Genomic DNA, 24,257 nt, shown 5'->3' with positions numbered 1-24,257 from the left:
TAGATGAACTTCACTCTTTCATTTATAAAAATATTTTTATACCAGATACGTCATTAAAAAATTTTTTTTAATGTTTATTTATTTTTGATAGAGAAGGAGAGCAGAGAGAGAGGGAGACACAGAATCTGAAGCAGGCTCCAGGCTTCGAGCTGTCAGCACAGAGCCCGGCGCAGGGTTCAAACTCATGAACCCTGAGATCATGACTTGAGCTGAAGTCGGACGCTTAACCGACTGAGCCACCCAGGCGCCCCTATATCAGATATGTTATTTTGAGTTATTTTTCTGTCTCAGGACATCTGAAAGATAATAATACTTTGTCAGCATCAGTATCTTCCACTGACAAGGATTTTCAAAGGAAGAGAGGCAGAGATGGCCTTGTTTTTTTCATCTACCTCTTCTCCCAAGCTGAGAATCACTGGCTTTTTTCCATATATAAAATTATATAATCTTTTAAAATATTTGAGTGCCTAGTGTGTACCAGGCACTGGACTGGATGTTTTGGAAAACAAAAAATACCCTTCTGGAGCTTGTAGTTTGGATGGAGAGGTAAGGCACATACTTTATATTGAAATTTTACATTATAGTCAGGAAACAATATATGTTTTATGAGAATATACAATAAAGGTTTTTGACTTCCAAGTCATATCATTTTGGTCTGGAGTTATCATTGTTAAGAATTTGGGAGTATCATTTATGACCTAAAATTGATAGCCTAATGCTATGATGCATGCCTTAGAGTCTAAATGTCACTTTCCCCTCCTAAAATCAGCATGAGCAGAAGGTTAAGGAGTTAATATTTATGTGTTTGTTATTAGGGGAACTTAGCCTACCCATCCAATTTCCCATTGGAAATTAAAATGGTGTCAAACAGAAACTTCTTTGGTAAGCAGAGACTGATATAACTACTAGGCTCTGACCAAATAGATTCTTTGGAGATTTTGAAATGCAAATATTAAAAGAAATCATAATTATTGATTTTAACTTTAACTGTGACCAGAAGTATCCAAATAGGTACTAATGATTAGCCTCACTAAAATCACAAAATCATGATCTTGACAAAGCATTAACATTTTATAGAGACACTTGATTGAGCAGTTTTCATATACATTTAACTTCAAAGTAAACCTGGTTCAGTAATCTTGAGGAAATCAACCCCATGAAGTCTGGAGGAGGTGCAGCCGGAAACAGAGTGGAAAGGGGAGTGTGCCTTGGAAGCAGCCTGGACAAAAGAAGCAAAGTTCCCATTAATTAAGCATGTGATCTTTAGAAATCTGCTTGAAATTTTCATCTGTAAAATGAAGGACTGGACCAAGTGACTTCTAAAAATACAGCCCACAAAATTGCATGATTCCATGACTCTAAATTCCTTGTGAGAACTCTACAAGGAATGTGAATGCTTATTTTCTGCCTGTCTCTTTATTAATCTGAGTTCCTCCATTGCCTGCCCTCTCAGCCTTCATTTTCGGTAAGCTACCTCATCCATTCCCAGGTCTTAAGTTCATGTGTTTTAATGATGCTGTCATTTCTTTTCCTCTGCAAACATGATTATCCAGATTTCTATCCAATTTCTCTTTGCCTTGAAAGAATCTGAGACCCAATATGTTCTATATTCATATCTAATTTAGAGTCCTAGGGATTAAGATCTCTGTTTTCTGCCTCTGTAACATTTAATTCATCTTCATGATGTGAGAGTGTATTTTCCTCTCCTGCCTGTTTCCTCTTATTCCCTGTGCTGTGGTTCTTGCTCATCGGTAGTCATAGCACTGTCTCCTGCAAAATTCTCTTAATTTCCTTGCCTGTATTTTCTTTCAGTCTTGTCTGTCTTTATGTCTGTGTCTGAAAACAGAGACTATTATTCATCTTTGTGTCCCCAGTGCTAAGAACATGTTATAATTTAACTTGCAAAACTCTACAGACCCAAGATTGTATCTAAACGGTGGTAAAAAAAAAAAAAAATGGTGGCAGTCCTCGTCTATGTACTGCTGTAATTGTGCATTTGATGAAAGGACCCATACAAAGAAGCAAGACCCTGACTAGCAGATTTCTCTTAGTTCTCTGGAATGTGTTTTCTATTTGGTAGTGACTTAACCATCTGCTCATTCTTCTTTGCTGGAAAGTCTGGGAACTTTTACTTCTCTCACCTGTCTACGTACATCTAGGTATTATGGATTCCTAATTTTACCCTGTAATAGCTTGGATATCCTTTTCTCTGTCTCTATCGTTCATATCTTAGGTCAGTCCGTAGAATTTCTTACACGTGTTAGGACAGCAGTCTTCTAACTGCTCTTTCTCCAGTCTCACCTTCAGTCTATTTTCCATGCTGTGGTCAGAGTAAGTTTTAAAAGCTCTGATATTTTACTCCAATGCTTTGATTCTGTTAGTGGTTCTTCTTATATTTCAAAATCAAGTTAAATGTCTTAATGTTGTACATGGCCCTAAATCCATTGCCTGCTTTTCTATTCTTATGTCTAACCTACTTACCCCCTTTGCTTGTGTCCCAGCCGTGCCAATCTACTGGCGGTTGTATTGTTTCAGGCATTGTGTCTTATTTCCCAATCCCCTTATCCTTATTTTGTCCTCCAAGATTCATTAGAAATATTTTAAAGGAAACCTTGCCCAATTCTTTCAGTGTGGGTGAGTCAGTACCTTTCTGATGCCTGTCTGTGTTATGATAGTTCACATTGTAGTATGTGTGTTATCTCTAGTAGACTTCTGTTTTTTGATAGGAATTATGTCTTATTATTTGATCTGTTTATCCCAGTGCTTAGTACAGTGTACACAGTTGGCATTTTTCTTCTCCCCATCGTGAATTAATATGTGATTGCCAGAGAGTAATTTGTAACTGTGGATTCCCTGGTGTCAAACGAAGAAAAGGAAGTTGGTATTTTGGTGATCTCAGAGACAGACTGTGCCGCTTTCTGTCATTACTGTGGAGCACTGAGTATTTAATATATGTCAGGTGTTGCTCTAAGTGCTTTACATGTATTGACTTATTTAAATCTCCTAACATCCCTGTTAGGTAGGTTCTCTTATTGTTATTTTATAGATGAAGAACCTAGGCACAGAAGTTAAATAATTCACTTGAAGTCACATAGTTAGTAGCAGAGCCTGGATTCCACCAAGGCTATGTTGAAGGAGAGTCCAGGTCTTACCTACTTTACCAAACTCTGGTGAACTGGAGGATTTTGACATGGAGTGATTATGGGGGGGTTCATGAAAGTGTGCAAGTATATCTCTAGGTTCTTTATTCTGTTGCCAGTTACACGGGGGGTGGGGGGTGGGGAGGACCAGTGTTTATACCTCACAGGCTCTCAGTAAATCTTTGTAGAATGAATCTAAGAGTCTTTGATCATAGTATATGGTGCTGAAGTTGACCTCTGTGATTCATGCATTATCAAGAAGACTTGGCTTCCTTATATTAATAATTTGCATGAAAATAATGGCATTTTCATGAACATGGAAATAGCATGGGCCATGGCCACAGATGTGAGAAAACAAGAATGTGTATGCCAGAGAATTCCAGTTCATTTATGGGAATGATAGGGAAGAGATGAGTCTTGAAAGGTAAATCAGGCATGGGGTTCTATGGGCTTGACCTAAGTAGATGGGAAAGGAAAGGACAAATTTGAGGAATGTTTATGAGGAATAGTAAATACAGTTAGTATTAATTGGATATAGAAGTTTTGAGAAAAAGGGGAATCAGAAAACAGTGACTTTGGGATTTTTTATGTTTGGACAAGAAAAGGCAATTGATCATTTTGTAGGCAAGAGGATGAGTTAGGAGATGATCTATACATTTGAGGTAGTGATTATAGGGTATATAATATGTATTTAGTGCTTTTTCTAATAACTGTAGAGCAGTCCTCAACTGGAGGTGATTTGGGGCCACAAGGACACTTGGCTGTGTCTGTAGACAGTTGGGGATGCTGCTAAACATCCTGTGATGGGGAGTCCAGCTCCCTACAACAGAGAAATATCCTGCTCAAAACATCAGTAGTACCAAGGTTGAGAAATCGTGCTCTAGAGAATATGAGGCGGGAGGGATAGATTTTGCCATGACCTTGTTCAAAGAAGTTCACATTTATAGTTCCCTTTTAGTTTTCACCCTTATTATTAGAGCATTGAAAGAGCTATCATGAAATTATTTTGTTCAATTGAGCAATCATGTATCAATGATGTACAACGTATCAAATATTTAGGTTGCAAAAATAGAGAAATCCAACACATGGCAGCCCTTGCTGTCAAGGAGCTTCAGAGTTTAAATAAGGGGGTTGCATAATCCAAAAACCAAAACTCTTTAGAGCATTACTTTCAGCTTCATAGAGCATGCAGAATATAAAGTTGTCATTGAATGACTGATTGGATGAACTTGCAAGCATGAACTTTTCAGTGGATGTTTTCAGTAGTATGTGGTATTCACGATCATTGATGGGAAGAGTTTGGGTTGTGGTAAGATGATTCTAAGTGTTACTGTCAGGTAGTAGGATTTTGCTTTATGACCTTATAAGAAATATCAAGAGCATCTCAAGAATAAAGTAGAGAGGAGTTTTTAGTGTTTTAAAGTGCTTGTTTTAATATGTATGCTTTTCACTTAAACATGTTTAATTATAAAAATAATATAGCATAGAAGTATATGAATTTTGAAAGTTATTTTTTTTCTTGATAGCACACTCTAGATGTAATCACTTTTAAAAGTTCACTTCCATTCCTGTGGACTTTTTAATGCCATTAATATAGTGATACAGCACCTTTACTATATAATATTACAGTGCTTTCTTTTTCCACTTAATGTGTAATGATTTCCTTTCCATGCACGTAGGTTTACTACTTTTATATCTGACATGAACTATTCCATTGTTTAGATGCATCATGATTTGTTACCATTCCCTTATTGATGTCAACCCACAATTTTGTTTTTTTTTTTTTTTTTGCCCTATAGGCAGCACCACAGTAAAGAATCTTGTTTGTATACTGTTGCACAGTAATGTTAATATTTCTGTAGAACACATTCCCAGAAGTATAACTTACGTAGCATTTTCATTTTATCGTAGCATTTTCATTTTATCGCATTCCTCCCCACCAAAAGTTGAACCAGGCTGTGCTCTTGCCAACAATGTCAGATAGCACTCTTTCCCCTTTAGCTTGGCAACACTAGCTGCAAATAAAAAAGAAGTACTCCTACCTATTTGTCTGCTGGCTCTCCCCCTCTGTCCCTCGTCTTCCACCACCTCCCTTTTTAGTCCTCCTTCCCCTATATCCCCCTCCCATTCACGTCTCCCCTGTGCTCTGCCACACCTTTCTTTGACTTGTGTAATTTGACTTGGGTTGTTGTTGTTTTTAATCTCTCACTTTTTCTTTCTGAGTTGTTTTCTCTTAAGTGGTTTGTAGGAGCTCTTTTAAAATTTTTTTGTTTATTATTTTGAAAGAGACAGCATGAGCGGGGGAGGGGCAGAGAGAGCGGGAGAGAGAGAATTCCAAGCAGGCTCTGCATCGTCAGCACAGAGCTCAATATAGGGCTTGAATGCGCGAAATCATGAGATCATGACCTGAGCCGAAATTGAGAGTCAGAGGCTTAGCCACCCAGGTGCCCCTGTAGGAGCTCTTTTTATTATACAGATTAACCCCATATATATATTTCCCCAGATACTTGATGTTCGCTTGTGGTATCTTTAATCAGGGAGAAATTTAAAAATTTTATATAAAATTTGTCAGACTTCCTCACTTGAAGATTGTAAATATATTTTTATATGTTTCTCCTTTATGTTCATTTCCTTGATCAATAAGGAATTTATACATGATATACTTATGTGATACACCATAGACATAGGATAGAACCTTCCTCTCAAATGGCCAGTATTCCCAATACAATATTGAATACCCCATGCTTTTCCTGGTGATTTGAAGCATCACTTTGTATATACTGAATTTCTATCTATAACTGTATGTGTATTCTTATATATTTTTTCGTTACTCAATTCTTACTCTTTTTTTCTTTCCAACTCTTATGTATAACAAATACAAATACATCCTGTTGGTTCATTTGCAGATGCTCTATTCTAATTCATCAGTCTATTCTCATTTTAGTTTACTCCAACTTAATAGGAGTTCTTGATATCGCCTAGTTTGGTTCCCCTATTATTATTCTTAATTTAAAAATTTTATTGGTCATTCTCACTTCTACTCTTCCAAATGAACTTCAGCATCAATGTGGCTTGTTTCTCCCCAAAATAGTCTCTGGATTTTTACTGCCAGATCATTCTTTTTGTTGTTGTTATGTACTCTTGAAACTTACTTGCGTGACACTTAAGCAACTTAATAAAACGACAATGACAACAAAAAAACCTGGGCTCAAGCTAAAAGTAGGGTACACTTTTGTGTTACTGTCTGTCTATGACTAGGCCCAGTTTTTTTTTCAGAATTTGTGCCTGGTTGACCTTTAAATATGTTTTTTCTCATGTTATTTTTCTTTCTTTTTCAGAGTCATGTCAGATCTCATTTCATTTAAATTTTTTCTAAATAGATGCATACTTCAAATTTTCTTCTTGTTTCTATTACATCTCTACCACTTTTATAATTATCTCTCAGTTTATAGTATCTAAACTCTCTGAGAATAGCTACCATGTGATTCATATCTTTTTTTTTTTTTTTTTAATTTAGTTATGTCACAGGCCAAGGTTGTATAGCCTTTGGAAAATCAACAAATTTGGACCTCAGTTTTCTTAAAGTAGGTATAATTATACCTACTCTATATGGTGGTTATAAAGCCAGAAGAGCTTATAAAGCACCTGCCAGGAGAGCATACTGAGGTGCCCATAGCAAGGCCAAAGTGGCTGTCTAGAAAAGCAGAAACATTGGGTGGCTGGTATTAAGTGCAAGTAGTAGGTAGAGAGTAAATTGAGGTTATTGTCCAAAGAAAAGGTGGAGGAAAACTTGCAAAAACAAGAGATCATCTCATGTTTTCAAAATGTAAACCTTTAGGGGTTAATCACTAAACTCTATTGAGTGCTTGTGGGCAGAGCACTGTGTCATGTGCTGTCGAGTATGTGAACATATGTATACGGCAGTTTCTATGCTCCAAGAGCTAGTTGTCTAATATTGAAGATGCTTTGAGACCAAAGAAATGAATCAGAGATGGGTGAATCATGTGGATGGATATGCACGCTTAGGTTGTCATTAAATTCAGCCAGAGAATGACATTTGGGTGGTATTAGGGAAGCTGAGCTGTGTATCCTTTACAAAGGCATACGTGTTGAAAAAGATCTCCAAGACAAGGCCTGGATAATTTCGTACTTAAGAGAAAATTTAGACACTGCTATTTAGGTCTTAGCCAAGAAAGGAAACAGTGGAGCCCTGGAGGAAGCAGCCCATCAAGGAGTAACTGCAGGGAAAAAGGAGGCTTTGCTTGAGAGCCAGCTGGGAGTATGAGAAAGGTGAATTGGACAGGTAGGGTAAGATGATTAAGTGTTGGTCCTGCCACTTGACGTGAGGTCACTCAACTTCTTGTCTCTTTTTCTGGTCTGTAAAACAAGCAGGTTAGACTTGGTCAACTGGATAGCTGTCATTTCTATCCGAATGAAAAATCAAAATGATGATCGATTCTCCTCCACCCTACTAGAGACTGAACCCTGGTCACTAATATGTGAATCTTCGGAATGCATATTTTTTTGGTAACCATGATTTGGTCGCTGGATTTTACATGACTTGAGAGAGGACATCCTTTTCCTCTAGAATGGCACATTTTACTTTTACTTCCTAGTGGGCTATTTGATTTAAAGATCGTGTTAGTGGTTTAGGAGTCATAGACATATACAGAACTAGAAATTATTTAATTTATTTCATTGTGTACAGATGGTTCCTCACTTACAATGGATCTACTTAGATTTTTCGATTTTACAATAGTGCGGAAGTGATACGCATTTGGTAGAAACGGTATGTTGAATTTTGATCTTTCCCCGGGGATGTAATGTGGTGTGATCCTGTCTCATGATGCTAGATGGTGGCAGTGAGCTGAAGCTTCCAATCAGTAACCTGATCGAGGGGTCAGCAGCCAGTATGCTTACAACCATTCTGTACCCATATAGTCTGTTTTTACTTTCATTAAAGTATTCAGTAAGTTACATGAGATCCTCAATACTTGACTAAAACGTAGGCTTTGTGTTAGGTGATTTTTTTCCCCAACCGTAGGCTACTGTAAATGTTCCGAGCACATTTAAGGTAGGCTAGGCTAAGCTATGACGTTCTGTAGGTTAGGTGTATTAAATACATTTTCAGCTTATGATCTTTTCAGCTTAGGCTGGTTTATCAGGACATAGCCCCGTGGTAAATGGAGGAAGGTCTGTAGATGAGGAAACGAGCTAGCGAGATTTAGGGAGCTTCGTAAGCTGGAAGGTAGGTAATAGCTGAATAGTTGCAGAGCAGGAACCAGAGTCCAAGCTTCTTTTTTTTCTATGCAATAGAAAATTCATTCCATGCTGACGTTTTTTTGGACTTTATGAAAATTTAATGCTGTTTTTTGAGGTTGTTATACAGTGAACGAATTTCTAGTTGGTTAGGGAGGATGGGAGAACACAGTAAACATTTTACACTTTTCTGTGATGGATTTGAATACTCCTTTGAATACTCATGTCTCTTAGTGATCCACAACTGGTTATTTTAGTTATTCATTCACTTCTGACCTATTAGTAGGTTTTGTCTGCCATCTGATTATGAGGGGAATTTTGTAATGTGGTTGGATAAGTGGAAGTGTATCACATTGCTGTTGACAACAGCTCAGTGGAAAATTTGCTGAATGTATCTTTTTTCTTTGACTGTGGATAACATCAAATTGAAATTAACATATTTCCAAAATAGCCTGAGTCAAGTTTGTCTCTCAAGGGGAAGGTTCTAGAGTTGGAATTATTAAACCGCTTGAAATAGCATGCAAAATTTTGTGTGTATGGTGCTTTTTTCTGTCAAGCGTGTCCCATTGTTTTCATGAGTTTTTTCAAAAGGTATGTGACCTAAATAAAAAGATTTCAGAACTACTGCTTTAATGAGTGATAATCAAATCTATAATACTGGACTCATTTTCCTGTTAGAAAAAAAAAAAAAAGACTTTCACTTAAATGACTGAATTGTTCAAATACTACATCTTGGGCTTGATGTCTGATAGATAAGAATCACCAGAAATTGCATCTGCAGAAATATTATAGGATCACATGTTGTGATTTTTGTGCTTAAGACTTTCTATGCCATTTTATGACCCACCTACTTAAAAAAAAAAAGTCAAAATTACAGTTTTTCAGTGTATTAAATGTGTAAGTGGGGTCAACGTTTACATGCAAACCAGTTGGAAGTTATTAAAATGAACTGTAATGGGAAGTGGGAATTAGTCCTGTAAAGCCCGGATTGAGACATTTCTGTGCTTTATGGGTCTTTCCCCTATTCATTTGACAGAGGCCAAAATTCACCATGCCTCTTTTCCATGTCTTAGGGTCACCTTCCAACCTACACACACCCCACCACCGCCATCATCATCATCATCAGTATCAGTGCTCTCAGTTTCCTCCTTTCTTATCCCTCTCTCATCTCTCACTCCTCTCTACTTTGCTATAATCTGGAACTATTTCCCCCCCCCCGCCATGAAAGTCAAATGCCTCTGTAATCCTCAATCTGTTTTCCTAGTGGTTTTTCCACTCCTTGGCTTTACTCCACTTATAGTCTCTCAAACCTCGGGGTCTGGAATGTCAGCTTTGTTCTCTTTGCTGCCTTTTCCAACACCGTTATTCTTTCATCCTTTTTTTTTTTTTTCCTTATGTCTCTGCTCCTTTGAAATTCCTGTCTTTTGCCTAAGCCACCTGTTTGTTAGTCCTTAGTGAGCAACCTCATGGCTGCTTTTCCTTATTCACTGGCAGTTGGTTTACAGTTTTCTTCACCCTCAGCTTCCGATGATCAGATCGTAGCTTACCTGGGCATCCATGTGGAAAAACACCAACAAATACCACACCTGGACTTTGAGTTCATTGGCCACTCGATTTCCAGTAACTTTCACCTCATCAGCAATTCACTATAATCCACCTCCTCCAGAATCACATATTCACAGTCCTTATTCTGACCACAGCCACCTAGCTGTGCCTCTCAAATCATGATCTTTTCTTGACCTTTGGGCCTCTCTCCTTTATTCCCAGTGTATCGGTAGTCTTCCTTCTACATTTTATTTCTTTAATCCCACTTAGAATTCGTGATTTATAATTTCAATAACTCCCCCCCCCTTTTGCCAATACCTTTAACTTCCTTGGTTCTCTGCTTTTTCTCTTCGCACCTGTTGGATAGAAAGTTAACACCGAATGAAGCAGTTAATGTCTTCTCTGTGTCTGTTCATACATGGCTGAGCATTGCTAGAAAAAGTCACAAAGAAAGGCAAATTGATTCCTCTATAAACATATTATCGCAGATATTTATTTATTTGTTTATTTGTTTGTTTTTTTATTATTTTTAAAGTAGACTTCATGCCCAGTGCGGAGCCCATTGCGGGGCTTAAACTCACGACCCTGATGTCGTGACCTGAGCTGAGATCAAGAGTCAGAAACTAAACTGACAGAGCCATCCAGGCATTCCTCATAAATCTTTTTATTTATTTATTTATTTATTTATTTATTTTTGATATTCTTAAAAAAATTTTTTTTGATGTTTATCTGTTTTTGAGAGGGAGAGAGAGCACAAGTGGGGGAGGGCCAGAGAAATGGAGGCACAGAATTCAAAGCAAGCTCTGGGCTCTTAGCTGTCGGCACAGAGCATGACACGGGGCTTGAACTCATGAGCTGTGAGATCATGACCTGAGCCAAAGTTGGATGCTCAACTAACTGAGCCACCCAGGCAGCCCCCTCACGAAATTTTTTTTGAAAAGTTTTTATTTGAGCACAGTTGACCTATAATGTTACATCAGTTTCAGGTGTTATTATCACAGATCTTAAGTGGGTCTTCAGTACTGTCCAACAATTCTCTTACTGCAATGATTATTGAAGACTCTTTGCTTCGCCAGTTTTTTTACTTTCCTCGTTCAGTCTCAGTCTCACTAGGTCGCTGGCTGCTTTGTTATGGAGAGAATAGACTCTAACCATTAGGGATTTACATCTTCCAGCTCAACATACATATCTGCCTCCTGTTACAGTGAAAAGAGCCTTTTACCTATCTTAGTTTGTATTCTGCCTGTGCTTCATATCCCGTCCCTTTCTGCTTTTTCAGAAATTCTAAAATATCTAAATGTGGTTCTTGCTTTTCCTAATATTGTCAGCCAGTCCATCTCACTTTTATCTTTTCTGTCAGCTGACCCTTTTGCTACCATTCTACCATAACCCTCCCTTTCCAGCCAAACTTTTTAAAGAGTCATTTGCATATATTCTCATCTAAAGCCCTTCAGACAAGATTTGACTCAGAAATGAGATTTGTTTGGATTTAGAAAAGCATCGACATGTACGTACTACCTAAGGTTGTGATAATCTCAGTGGGATGTGGGGCAGCGCCCTGTAATCATCACCTTGCTGTTTCTGACCTGGACATGCATGGCTTTACACTTTAAGTGGGATAAGTAAGGACTATAAATAGTTTCATGTTAGTCCAGGTCAGGTTTTGTTTTTGTTTAAGTATATTTATTTCTAGAGAGAGAGAAGAGCGTGGGAGGAGGAGCAGAGAGAGGGAGAGAGGGAATCCCAAGCAGACTGCACTGTCAGTGCAGAACCTGACATGGGGCTCCAACTCAGGAATCGTGAGATCATGCCCTGAGCTGAAATTGAGAGTCAGACACTTTAATGACTGAGCCGCCCAGGTGTCCCGGGTCAAGTTTTGCTTCCAAATTAAAACAAAACAAAACCTTATTTTTTCAGAGCTTTTGGTTTTGGAATTACGAATAGATTGTGGACAGGTATTGCCGCCTCTGTTTTTTAGCTTCATTTTTTTTTTTTTAAACCCATCCTGGCTTCTCCTGTCCCTTGTCTCAAATGGCTCTTGCTAATTCTACCAATGACCTCTATCCAAAGAGATCATGTCTAGAGGACTAGTGAACATCTTCACATCTTCAGTCCTCAGACTCTGGTGATGCCAGATCTGTCAAACTTCCCTTGGCTTCCTCGGCCACCTCCCCTCCCTGTCTCTTCCCTGTCACCCTTTTGCAGGCTCAGCATCCTCTATCTTGTGACCAAAGGCTGGGTTTCTTGCAAGGCTCTGTCCTAGTACTGCTTCTTTTCCCACCCCCGGTTCTCTCGTTTTGTGATCTCACTTATGTCTGTGCCTTCAGCTAATTCTGTGCTAATGAATCACAGATAGATGCTCCAGAGGAGACCTCTCCTTGAGCTTGACTTCTTATCTTCTCCCCTGTCTCTTTCCTCTTCTCCCTACTTGCTCACATCATTTTGGTGGCTTCCAGTTCTGTTAGGATGTTTGGCATGGCCTAAAGGCTCTGCATGGCCTGGCCGCTGCGCCTACTTCAGCTCCATTTAACTCTGTTCCTTTAACCTTGTGCTTTTACTTCCTCTGAGGTACTGTGCTGCCTCCCACAATGCAGTCACTGTACCAGCTACTCTCTCTGTTTGCAGTGCTCTTCCTTCTGGGTAGGTCATTCCTACTCATTTTTACATCACTGCTCAACTCTTAACTTTCCTGTGGAGGCCCTCTAATTTGTGTGCCCTATCACCATATCTTATGACACCATGGATGCTTATAACACTAATAACAGTTTTATTTTTGTTCAGTTAGTATACCTTCTCCACTAGATGTGAGCCCTTTCAGCCCAATGATTACATCAGCTTTTGTTCACCATCATATTTCCAGCATAGTGCTTGGCATCTAGTAGGCAAATAACAAACGTTTTATATGCATTCTGTACATTAATTTATTTCTAATTTTAAAAGTAATTTATGTATGTATATTTACCAGTGAAGCATGTGCAATTTTGCAGTTTTAAGTGGACCCAATCCTAGTGGTAATACTACTAAAAATTATAAAGATACATTGTAGAGAATTCTATGAAATACCTGTATATTTTTTAAAGGATCAAATGCATGAAAGCCTTACTTTGATCTAACTCATAATTAATTTTGTTCTTCACTGTTTCTCTATTGACCTCTTCCCCAATATTCTTGACAGAGATCAAATATCTTACTAAGCCTAATATTGTGCCCAAGTAAAATATATGCAGGGTCCAGCACAATCCAGCAGACTCTTAACTTGCTCATCGGTTTATAGGTACCATGGGATTAAAAATAGCTTAGCCATCTGCTAACTGACCAGACAATTTTAGTAGTGTGAAAGGGCGTGGTAGGAGAGAGGGATCTAGGGTCTAGGTGTTCTGTCAGAGCAAGGCTCAGTGCAGAAACCACCTTGTGACCTCTTAATACTGAAACTTAAGAGTCACTTCAAAATTAGGAAGAGATTTGGTAGAGGTTAAGCATAGCATAGTCCCAGTAATAGGGGATTTCCCAGAATGTAGGGTGACAAAAGAATTTCAACATTTCAATGTTCCACTAAATTTTTCTAGAGAAAAGAATATGTTTAAAGATATAAATTACATAAAACTTAATTACCATATGATATATTCATATAATATGTAATGTGTAACAAATATTTCTAGAAATCAGCTTTAATTAATTAGCCTTGTGTATTTATTCTCTAATTAGGAAAATCAGTAGATTCCCAGTCATCTCACAGTGAATCTGAAATTGTGCCAAAAGTTGCTAAAATGACCGTGTCCGGAAAGAAGCAAACTATGGGATTTGAAGTGCCTGGGTAAGGTTTTTAACCCTCCCCCACCTTTTTATTTGAAATTGGTACTGTCTTGTATTTGACTGTAAGAGAACTATTTTAATTTTGCATGATGTGTCATTAACATTGAAGTATCGTGCGTTCTCAGAATGGCATGGTACAAAGAAAAGGGATTGATTCTAAATTATGTATATTACTTAGTCTATCTCGTTGTCAGGGTCCTTATGTAAACTAAACGATTTTTAGCTACTTAACATAAAAAAGCATATTTTGTGAAATCTAACACTGTGAGATAAGGAATCCTTCTGCCACTAGATGGCGTAGGTAAGCAGTGTTTGGGAATTAAATGTCATGGAATCATTATTTAAAAAGTTTTTCTGACTATGATATTTAAACTCTTTTAGATGTTCAGGTTGACTAAAAAGTGGGCAACTAGAACAAGGGCATAAAATATGAAATGAAACATACCTAGAATTTCAAATCTGGTGAGAAATGATAAATCCTATATTAGTAGCACTCATTTATCACTGTCTTTAGGATTCTCCCAGGAGTTTTTGTAGAGAAGGGAAGTTGGTTGCTTGAGACTTAATAGCACAGTTTAAAAACATTAACTTTAATAGAGCCTCTTTAAAGTTTTCTTAAATCTATTACTTATAAATTGTATATGTTTTGTCTGCCATTTAGATAGGTAAGATTCGCTGTTATCAAATATAAACAAAGAATAGAGGATTTTTTTTAATTTCAAGAAATATAAACTAAGCAGCCTCAATTTTTTTCCCTTACAACATTATTCTATCTAAATTAATGGAAATTTCATGAGTCTTAGTTGTGAAGAATCTTAAATTGATGAACTTACTCTAATTCAGTGCAGGAAAGAACTCCATATCTAGGACATTGGATGAATGAAAAAGTTACATTTTAATTTGGGTAACTTCAGTCACTTAAAATAATTTTGAATCCTGATTTAGTTACCAAAACCTAAATGTATGTTTTTTCTCTCTGCATTGGGGTTGGGTTGTTGAAATCATAAATTTCTTTTTTATCCTTATGTCTTGGGAACCATTTAATCACATTATGGGATTATTTTCATTGAGAGAGGGAAAAAAAACCCAGAATATACAATTCTTATTCTAAGGATTTTGTAATCTTAATGCAGAATGTTTTGGAAGTCTTAGAAAGCAACATGTAAATAAGCCCCAATTCACATTAGAAGTAAATGCATAGTTATCTATGGGAATAATTAGAGGAAATAATGGATAATAAATGATCAAGAGAAAAATAGTAAATACAAGTAAATAATTATTGACAACCTAACTTTGTATTACTTTACAAGTGTGATGCAAGCCTTTCAGACTATATACTTCATGAGGACAGGGCCATTAATGCTCATCATTGGATTTCTTTCATAGAATAGTTGTTTAAATATTCATTGATCAGAGTCCTTGGGGAAATACATTTTATTTTAAAAACAGACTTGGAAATATGTAAATATGTAAAGGTGAAAAAACAGCCTGTGAGTTAGTACTTTGATATAGCTCTATAAGAGACATCATCAGAACATGAAAGGTCTGTAGGTACAGATCAGGTTACTCAGAAGTACATAATAGTGCTTAAGGACCAAGCTATATTTGTTCAAATACTTATATAGGACTTGTTAGGGATAATACTTAGGCTGTTATTCTGATTTGATCTTGAGAAAGCACAGAGAAACATAAAAAAACACTTCTGAGTCGAGATTTCAGCAGCATAAATATCTACACAGTGTGATTCCCAGTGACGGCTTGTAAAAAAGGGTAATGCATTGCTTAGAAGAAATGAGATAGCAAACTTTTTCTTCACTAATATTAAAGATGGTAAATACCTCTCTAGACAAAGCTTATTTAAGTATAAATGGTTTGAACCTTGCATAGAGGACAAATACTCTTAAATCTAAATTATTAGCTTCCTAGTCTCATTTAAATAACGAGAAAGAAAGCCTCTAGATTCATGTAGAAATATTCCCACTTTTGGAAAGATGGTTTAGGGAAAAAAAAAAAAACCAGAATAATCATATGATAATAATAGATAAGTTTACAAAATTATATCAGAAAGCACCTGAAAAAACATTCAGCCAACTTACTCTTTCTTTCATCAGTCAGTAGTTACAAAATTGGTCATTTAAAAAAAAATTATTTATTTATTTTTGAGAAGGAGGGGAAGAGAGAGAGAGAGAGAGAGCAAACATGAGCAGGGGAGAGGCAGAGAGAGAGGGAGAGAGAGAATTCCAAGCAGGTTCTACGCTAACAGCAGGGCATAATCCCATCAACTGTGAGATCATGACCTGAGCCAAGATCAAGAGTTGGATGCTTAACCCACTGAGCCACCCAGGTGCCATCCAGAATGGTCATTTTTAGGCCTCATCTTAGAGATTTTTCAAAGTCTTAAAAATACTGACTTTTACTTCGTGATAATAAACCTTCAGACGGTTTTCCTGAGCACAGACTTACCTAGGATGCTTTTCTATTTACTTTGGTCACTTCCTTCTAACCCTGTACGATTCGGTGACCTGATTTGCATTTTACCTAGGATTTACTTGAAAGGGAATGTTTTTGTGAAACCAAGAGAAAAGCAAACCTTTCTGTTACTGAATCGTAAAGGAAATGTTCAAGTCAGACCCATGTTTTGTGAAGCTCTTCCTGTGCTGGGCCCACTGAGCTCTGCCAGCCATAGCCATTCTGCTTGGATCTCTTCTCCATACAGGAGTTAACGTAAGCTTTCCTTTGAAGAAAAGCTTCTGTAACTACACCAGAGATTTGAAACGAGAAATTGTGATGCACAGTTGTCATGTTTTGGTTTTAGAAGCTGTGGTCATTCAAATGTTTGCAAATTATAGTCTAAGATTTCACTTAATTTAGCCTGTTGGAATCCTTCCAAAGAACTGGAACCTTTTCCACAGACTTAAATTTTTTTTCTGTGGTTCAAGATGAAGCGAATCTTTCTAAGCAGTGTTGGCAAATGAACACCAGAATTGTTAGTAGAGATTTCAAAAGCAAGAGAAAGTAGGAGTGGATGCGAGGTTTTAGTAAAGCTGTGTGACTCTTTTCCTGAGGCCTAGGATGAAAGGTCAGCGTTGAGCATATAAAATTGCCCCGAGTCGTTTTTGTTACAGCGTGCAAGAAGAAAATAGATTTACTATTCTCACATAAACTGCTTACGGTGTATAATTCTTTGCCAGTTCCAAAGTGAATTGGATAGAGTTGGTTTCGTTTTTAATAACTTGCAATTTAACTTGTTCTTGGTCCTAATTTTTATCTATGTCACTGAAAGGAACGTTAAGTATAGCGTAGTCTGGTTGATTAGATCATGTTGCTTCTAGATGCCCATGGGATAGCAGTGGATACAGTTTCTGTAGATAATGGTCAAAGAGCTAATGAACTAAGATCAGTGTTTACTTGGGAGGGTATCATCATTATCAAAGGGAAAATAAGTTATGCTAGGTGGCCTTGTTTCTACCTTATGTATTTGAGTCCCTCACTAGATGGTAAACTTTTGGGATTAGTAGATCAGTTTCTTATCTGCATCTTTTCTTTTCAACATCAATGCCAGTTGTGAGTTGTAGTTTTTAGAAAATCAGGTATCTTGTTGAATTAATGAATTAAAAGCTTCTTTGCTGAAAGTATTAAGAAAACGTAAACATTCAGAAATACCTCCTTTAAGGATGGTATTTGAGCGAAACAGATGGTCTCTGTCCTGTTGCAAGAATGAGTTAGGGATAAACCCAATTTTTTTTTAATACTACTTTATCTCTAGGAATACATTTGATGCCAAGTTTTACCAAATATCTCCTTTATGCCATCTGTTTTGATAGGATTATATGGCCAAGGCTATGGGCTTGAATTCAGTTATTTTACAGGATATTTTCTTCTTACCTTAGTTTTTGATAGACTCTTTCTCTCCTGGGACCTTCCAAGTCTGTGGGCTTTGGGTCTAGCTACTTATCATTTCCACCTTCATTGATTGGCCACTTAGCAGAGATCATTTTTGGTCTCCAAAGGTAAGAAATAAGAACAGACAGCTTCTCTGCCCTTCTGACATTATAGGATGCCAGTTGAGTTGGTTTAAATACTTTTTTTCTGTCTCTGCTTTCTGTAGAGTAACTGAAGAAAATGGTCATAGTTTCCACACGCCTCAAAAAGGACATCTTAGTGAAGAAACCGGCATTGCTCCTTCTGATGTTCTTGACACTGTTTCTAAATCAGTTCTTCCATCCCACACCATTCAAACATCAGAAGAGCAGAGTTCAGCACCAGCACCAGTGAAAAAGTCCGGCAAGCTGAGGCAGCAAATAGATGTGAAAGCGGAACTGGAGAAGCGGCAAGGAGGGAAGCAGCTCCTCAACTTGGTAGTCATTGGTAATGCCCTTTGTTCCTCTGGATGGTTGGTCACCTCTGCTTTGGCCCGGCAGCTTTCTGGTGGCAGGGTGCAGACTCATTCCCAGTCTGAGATTCGGTATGGGTGTAAATGGACATAAGCAGGGAGGCATTGCATCGTAATGCTTGCTAGTCACCCCGGGTGACATAACGCCACATCACCAAGGAGGTCATTAGACTTGCTTGTGGCATGTTCGTTTTGTGAACATTTTGAAAGTGGCATGTCTTATTGACAGTTTAATTTCCAAAAGTCAAAGAAACGTCCCCCCCTCTCTAAAGAGATGCTCTTTTTTTTTTCTCCATTTATTTTAACTATCATTTGATAAAAATTGGTACTTACTACTCTCAACACTGACATGAGCTATCGGATTACATATTCTTGCAATGCCTCTATGTGAACAACATCTGGAAATTGTACCTAGTATTAATCTTGAATCAATTTTCCTTAGGTCATGTTGATGCTGGGAAAAGTACTCTGATGGGCCATATGCTTTATCTCCTGGGTAATGTAAACAAAAGAACTATGCATAAGTATGAACAGGAGTCTAAAAAGGCTGGCAAAGCTTCGTTTGCATATGCATGGGTCTTGGATGAGACTGGCGAAGAAAGGGAAAGGTAGTCACTATATTTCAAAATTTTCAGTTTGAAATGATATATATAATCTTTTAAATAAGTATGCGATATGTGTTGAATATGTGTGGAAAAAAAAACATGAAATACTTTAGAAACTTTTTTTTAGAGAAAAGCTTTTAATTATCAGGAAAATATTTTTATGATAACTTTCATCGTATCTGTATACATTTTCTACTCTTCCAAATTCTATGAGAATAGTTTAAGAGAATGTTTATCAAAAAATTAAAAAGCAAACTCAGAAAAAGGCAGTAAGAAGTCTTAGCTACTTATTCTGTGAGAGAAGTTTCAGTTGTCGCTTCCCTCAGTATATGTCAAGTTGACTTGATTTTGAATTAAAATTACGAATAAAACTGTTGATTTTATATCAAGTGACTTTAAGGAAAGATAACTTTTTGTAGTAAACTGTCTTCTGTCTCAAATTAAAATGACCAGTAAGTTTAAATTATCACTTTAATTCATCTTTATACTTTCTGTACTATGTTTTTGTGAGATAGAGTTAACAAGTAATTAAATCTATCTCCTACCTTGGGATGAGCACTGGGTGTTGTATGGAAACCAATTTGACAATAACTTATATTATAAAAAACAACCTATCTCCTACCATATAGGTTTAATCTAGTCAATTCTGTATCTGTTACTGTGCCCAATGCTAACTCTGCAGGAGAGAACAGCTACTCATAGACTTCTGGCCAAAGTATTTCTTTTGAACACGTCTTTTTTAGAGTAGTGATATTTATCATGTTAGAACTGTCAGGGATGAGGGGGCGCAGTGGCATCTTTTTCAGGAAAGAAAGAGGACACCTAATAACTAAGTGAAATGGCGAGATTATCGACTGTGTCAAAGTAATGACTAAAGACTTTGAAGTCCTCTGAAAGTCCTAAATCAACAAAGAAATTATTGCATGTTTCCTATCTTCCTTCTGAATATTAGAGGATATATTTAGATTTTCATACTTTAAAAAAGTGCGTATTTATTTTTTTGGAGTCTTGAATAGTATGCGTTATAATATAAGGCAATTCTTAATAAAGGGAGTCACAATATTCCGTAGCTCTTTTGATAAACAGAATTTTATACCATGGTGGGTTTGTTTGTTTTTTTTTCCTGGTAGGTATCTTTTTTATTCTATATAGGGTCATAAGCTTGTTTTCCAACCTAATAAGAAAAATTGGAAAATGAATATTGAAAACAGTGGAACTTTTGTATGATGTCAATGTTAGAAGACTAAATAATTTGCACTTATCAGTTTATGAAACATATTGTTAAAATATATGGCTTTTTAGTTGTCTGTTGCTCAGTATGATGCAATTTTAGAGTATTCTTTCATTTTATATGTAGATAGCGGATGCTTCTAGATACATAATGAGAGTTTAACTCACTACTGTATGTTCCTTAATAGCATTTCAGAAATACAGTGTGTTACTTATGCCACCATGTTAAATATTTATAAATCTTCTGTTCTGATCTAATGTTGAACATAAATGAATTTTATATCCTTAGTGTGACAAATGCAGACCAGAGCTGGCTCAAAGGAGTGTATTCTGCTGAAAGTCTAGGCAGGAGCTCAGAATAAGTCTTGGTTCATCAGTATTCTAGGCAATTATTTGAGGATTGTGAGAGGAACTAAGCATCATTTTTACCACGTCAACAGGCCCATGGTTTCAGATTAGACTAGAATGATATGATCAAGGAGACCCACAGTTACCTTACTGCTATGCTAGGGTGGACATATAATTTATTATAATCGTCAGAACCCTTGGTAGTAGGGTAGTGCTCATTCATTATTCTGAACTATTTGGGGCAAACCAAGATGAATGATTACCCAGTTTATTGCCCACCTGATTTCCCTTTCCTGACATCTGGAAAGACTCAGTACCCATATAGACCCTCCGGGGGCTTTCTTAAAATCTGAACCTACTGTTTTATAACTAAGAGGCACCATGTTGGTTTCCAAGAAGGATTAAATGAGATGTGAAACAAACTACTATTTATCTCTCTTGATTTTTTTAAAAAAATTGCTATCTCCTTTGATATTTTCTTTTTTCTAAATGTGTAACATACTGACCTACCTACCTTGCAAATGTAAGTTTTATAAATTTATAATTAGTGAAGCATCTACATTAGAAGATGAGGAAAACTACCTCCTGATAGTGGTCATTCTTTTTTTTTTTTTTTTAATTTTTTTTTTTCAACGTTTTTTATTTATTTTTGGGACAGAGAAAGACAGAGCATGAACGGGGGAGGGGCAGAGAGAGAGGGAGACACAGAATCGGAAACAGGCTCCAGGCTCCAAGCCATCAGCCCAGAGCCTGACGCGGGGCTCGAACTCACGGACCGCGAGATCGTGATCTGGCTGAAGTCGGACGCTTAACCGACTGCGCCACCCAGGCGCCCCGATAGTGGTCATTCTTAACTTTATCTTTTCTCCTGTTCAGTATTTATTGTTTCATTTTCCAGAGATGTCCCCACATATCTTTCTTTGTTCACAGTCTGCATTGTCTCTTACCAAAAAGGGGGTGAGGACAGGAATGGGAAATACCCAGCATTTTGATTAAACTTTGCTGCGTCCACAACCTTATTTTCAATTCTATTATAGCAGAAATTCTAGTCCCAACTGATACCTTGATTAGTCAAAATAATAGACTAGGTAATAAAATTCCCATTGTTATTTAGGAATTTAGACTGTCATTTAGCCTATATTATTAAATAATTTAATCCATAGCAGCACTGATTATTTCTATAATGCATTCTAACCATTTTGATTTCTTTAAGGGGAGTAACAATGGATGTTGGTATGACAAAGTTTGAGACCACAACCAAAGTTATTACACTAATGGATGCTCCAGGCCATAAGGATTTCATTCCAAATATGATTACAGGAGCAGCCCAGGTACGAGATATTCCCTGAATTATAGTACACTGATTGTATATAAAATGTCCTGATGCTGAGGTTATAATTCTACACTCTCTTAGATATAGAGAACAACTGATGGTTATCAGAGGGGAGGTGGTGGGGGATGGATGAAATAGGTGATGGGGATTAAAGAGTAAGTACACTTACCGTGATGCACGTAGGGTCATGTATAGAAGTGTTGTGTCACTATATTGTACACCTGAAACCAATATAACCCTGTATGTTAACTATACTAGGACTTAAAATTAAAACAAACAAACAAAAAATATTGTAAATTAAAAATTTTTAACTTTTGGAAAAATTTGAAAAAATAGAGACATACTGTATTTTTATGATCTTATTGGTACTATATAAAACCTTTTCTAATTATGATATAGAAGCAAATGTATAAAAGCTGTGGATTTCTTATAGTAAAAATAATGATAAAGTGCTTAATGAGTTATAGCTTTATATCATATTAATAAGTTGGAGTGAATATTTGAGTATCTGCCTTTTTACTGTATTTATAGTCAAGGCCTGTATCTTCTTAAAGAGCTGATTTATGCAGAAGTACTGAAGCTTGGGAGTTTTGCCCTGTGGTTTATTTATTTATTTTTGTTTTTGAAGTTTATTTATTTTGAAAGAGAGAGAAAACGAGCGGGGAGACAGAGGATCTGAAGTGGGCTCTGTGCTGACAGCAGAGAGCCCAATGAGAGGCTTGAACTCATGAACCATGAGATTATGACCCGAGCCGAAGTCAGACTGTTAACAGACTAAGCCACCCAGGCACCCATTTACTTTCTTTACAGGATTAAACAACCATTGCAATTTATAGTATTACATGGTTCTTAAGGATACTGAAAAAAAATCAAAGGCAATATCTTTAAATAAATAATTAAAACATTGGGAATAGCCCTGCACATAGAGGACATCAATTTTTTTTAATAATAGATGACTGTTGGAAAATATGAAGAATTCAGAAGTTTGCCTGTCACTTGGTAAGCATTTGGCCATTTTCTGAGTTCTTAACAGCTATTTAAATGGTATGTTAATATGAGCATTCGTCAACCTAAAAAGGATTTTATAGGAATAAATTTGAATATATTTGAAGATAAATGAGAAAATACTCTGGTTTAGAAAGTTGAGATATAATTTCAGAATATTAATTTAAGGTCTATGGACTGAACAAGATAATGAAGATTGAAAAATAATTATTACTCTGGATTGAATACCAAATATGGGCTAGACACTGTATTAGGTGTTTTGTATGCATTTAGTTTAATCCTTACGATAAAAGTACACATCCTCCCTATTTTATTATTATTTTTAAAGATTTAATTTTTTAATGTTTGTTTATTTTTGAGAGTGAGAGACAGAACGCAAGTGGGGGGGGGGGCAGAGAGAGAGAGGGAAACACGGAATCCGAAGCAGGCTCTAGGCTCTGAGCTGTCAGCACAGAGCCTGATGCAGGGCTTGAACTCACGAACTGCGAGATCATGACCTGAGCCAGTCAGATGCTTAACCAACTGAGCCACCCAGGCATCCCTTAAAGATTTTATTTTTAAGTAATCTCTGTACCCACCGTGGTGCTCAAACCCACAACCTTGGGACCAAGAGTTGTATGCTGTGCCAACAGGAGTCAGCCAGTTAACCCCATCCCTGTTTTAAAGTAGTGTAGATCATGACCAAAGAATACAATATATTTTTCTCTTTACTAAAGGATACAATATATTTTTCTTTTTGTTTCATTGTGTGTGTGTGTGTTTCTTTCAGTGCATACTTACTAAATGCCTACTGTGTGCCAAGCACTGTGGTAGGCAATATAGGGATATGATGAACTGCAAAGCACATTTTGAGAGTTTAATGGGAAAGGCAAACATCAAAACAAGTGGTTACAGTAAAGTGTCTTTGAATCCTAGAATCTTAGAATCCAGAATAATCATAATGATCATTTATTCCAAGCTCCTAATGGAATTAGGATAGGAAACGACTTCAGAAAGTATCTAATCGTGTTCTGTTATATGACAAATGAAGAAATAGACTCAAAATATTAGGTAACTTAGTGTGCAAAATACTGGGGTCGGCTTTTAGAGATACAAAGAAAAATACGGGGTATGCTGCCTGTCCTCAAGGAAATCACAGTGTAGGAAGGTAAACTTTGTAAAGACAGAAGGCTAACACAAATGTACTACAAGAAGAATATATGCAGTATACGTGACAAGGGAAGATCTCTTTTTAGTGCTGGAAGGGCTTCCTTGAAAATGTAGGGGCATGTGAGCTCCCCAAAACAAGCTGTTGCATGAAAGAAGAGAGAAATTGCCCCCCAATTTTTTGGAGATATGTAATAGAGTGAATTAGGAAGAATACCTACTGCCTTAGATATCTTCATGCTCATTCAATGAATTTCAAATTTTAACCTAAGAAAACAAATAAAACTTGACGGTTGGTGGCAAAACCTGATTAGAAAGAGATTTACAGTTACTGAGCCTAGGATTTGGAAGGTCAGGGCTGGGTGCTTTATATATTACCCGTCAGTGTTTCTGTGAAGTGAGTAGATTTTTTTTTCTTTTTTTAAAGTTTTTATCTAAAT

The 24,257-nt window shown here is 36.9% G+C and overlaps 1 protein-coding gene across 4 annotated transcripts in view; it reads left to right on the top strand.

Moving 5' to 3' along the window:
• HBS1L (HBS1 like translational GTPase) overlaps window positions 1–24,257 on the top strand; it is an 87,668-nt gene that overhangs the window by 38,044 nt on the left and 25,367 nt on the right. For all 4 annotated transcript variants that reach the window (XM_047858300.1, XM_047858302.1, XM_047858303.1 and 1 more), the window contains 4 exons: window positions 13,650–13,758; window positions 17,866–18,125; window positions 18,593–18,758; window positions 21,547–21,664. In XM_047858300.1, coding sequence (XP_047714256.1) covers window positions 13,650–13,758; window positions 17,866–18,125; window positions 18,593–18,758; window positions 21,547–21,664 — 653 coding nt within the window. The remainder of the gene's footprint in view (window positions 1–13,649; window positions 13,759–17,865; window positions 18,126–18,592; window positions 18,759–21,546; window positions 21,665–24,257) is intronic.

The sequence above is a fragment of the Prionailurus viverrinus genome, chromosome B2 (assembly GCF_022837055.1).
Source record: "Prionailurus viverrinus isolate Anna chromosome B2, UM_Priviv_1.0, whole genome shotgun sequence".
Lineage (NCBI taxonomy): Eukaryota > Metazoa > Chordata > Mammalia > Carnivora > Felidae > Prionailurus > Prionailurus viverrinus.
The sequence above is the reverse complement of the archived record's forward strand: the minus strand, read 5'-3'. Positions and strand labels throughout refer to the sequence as shown.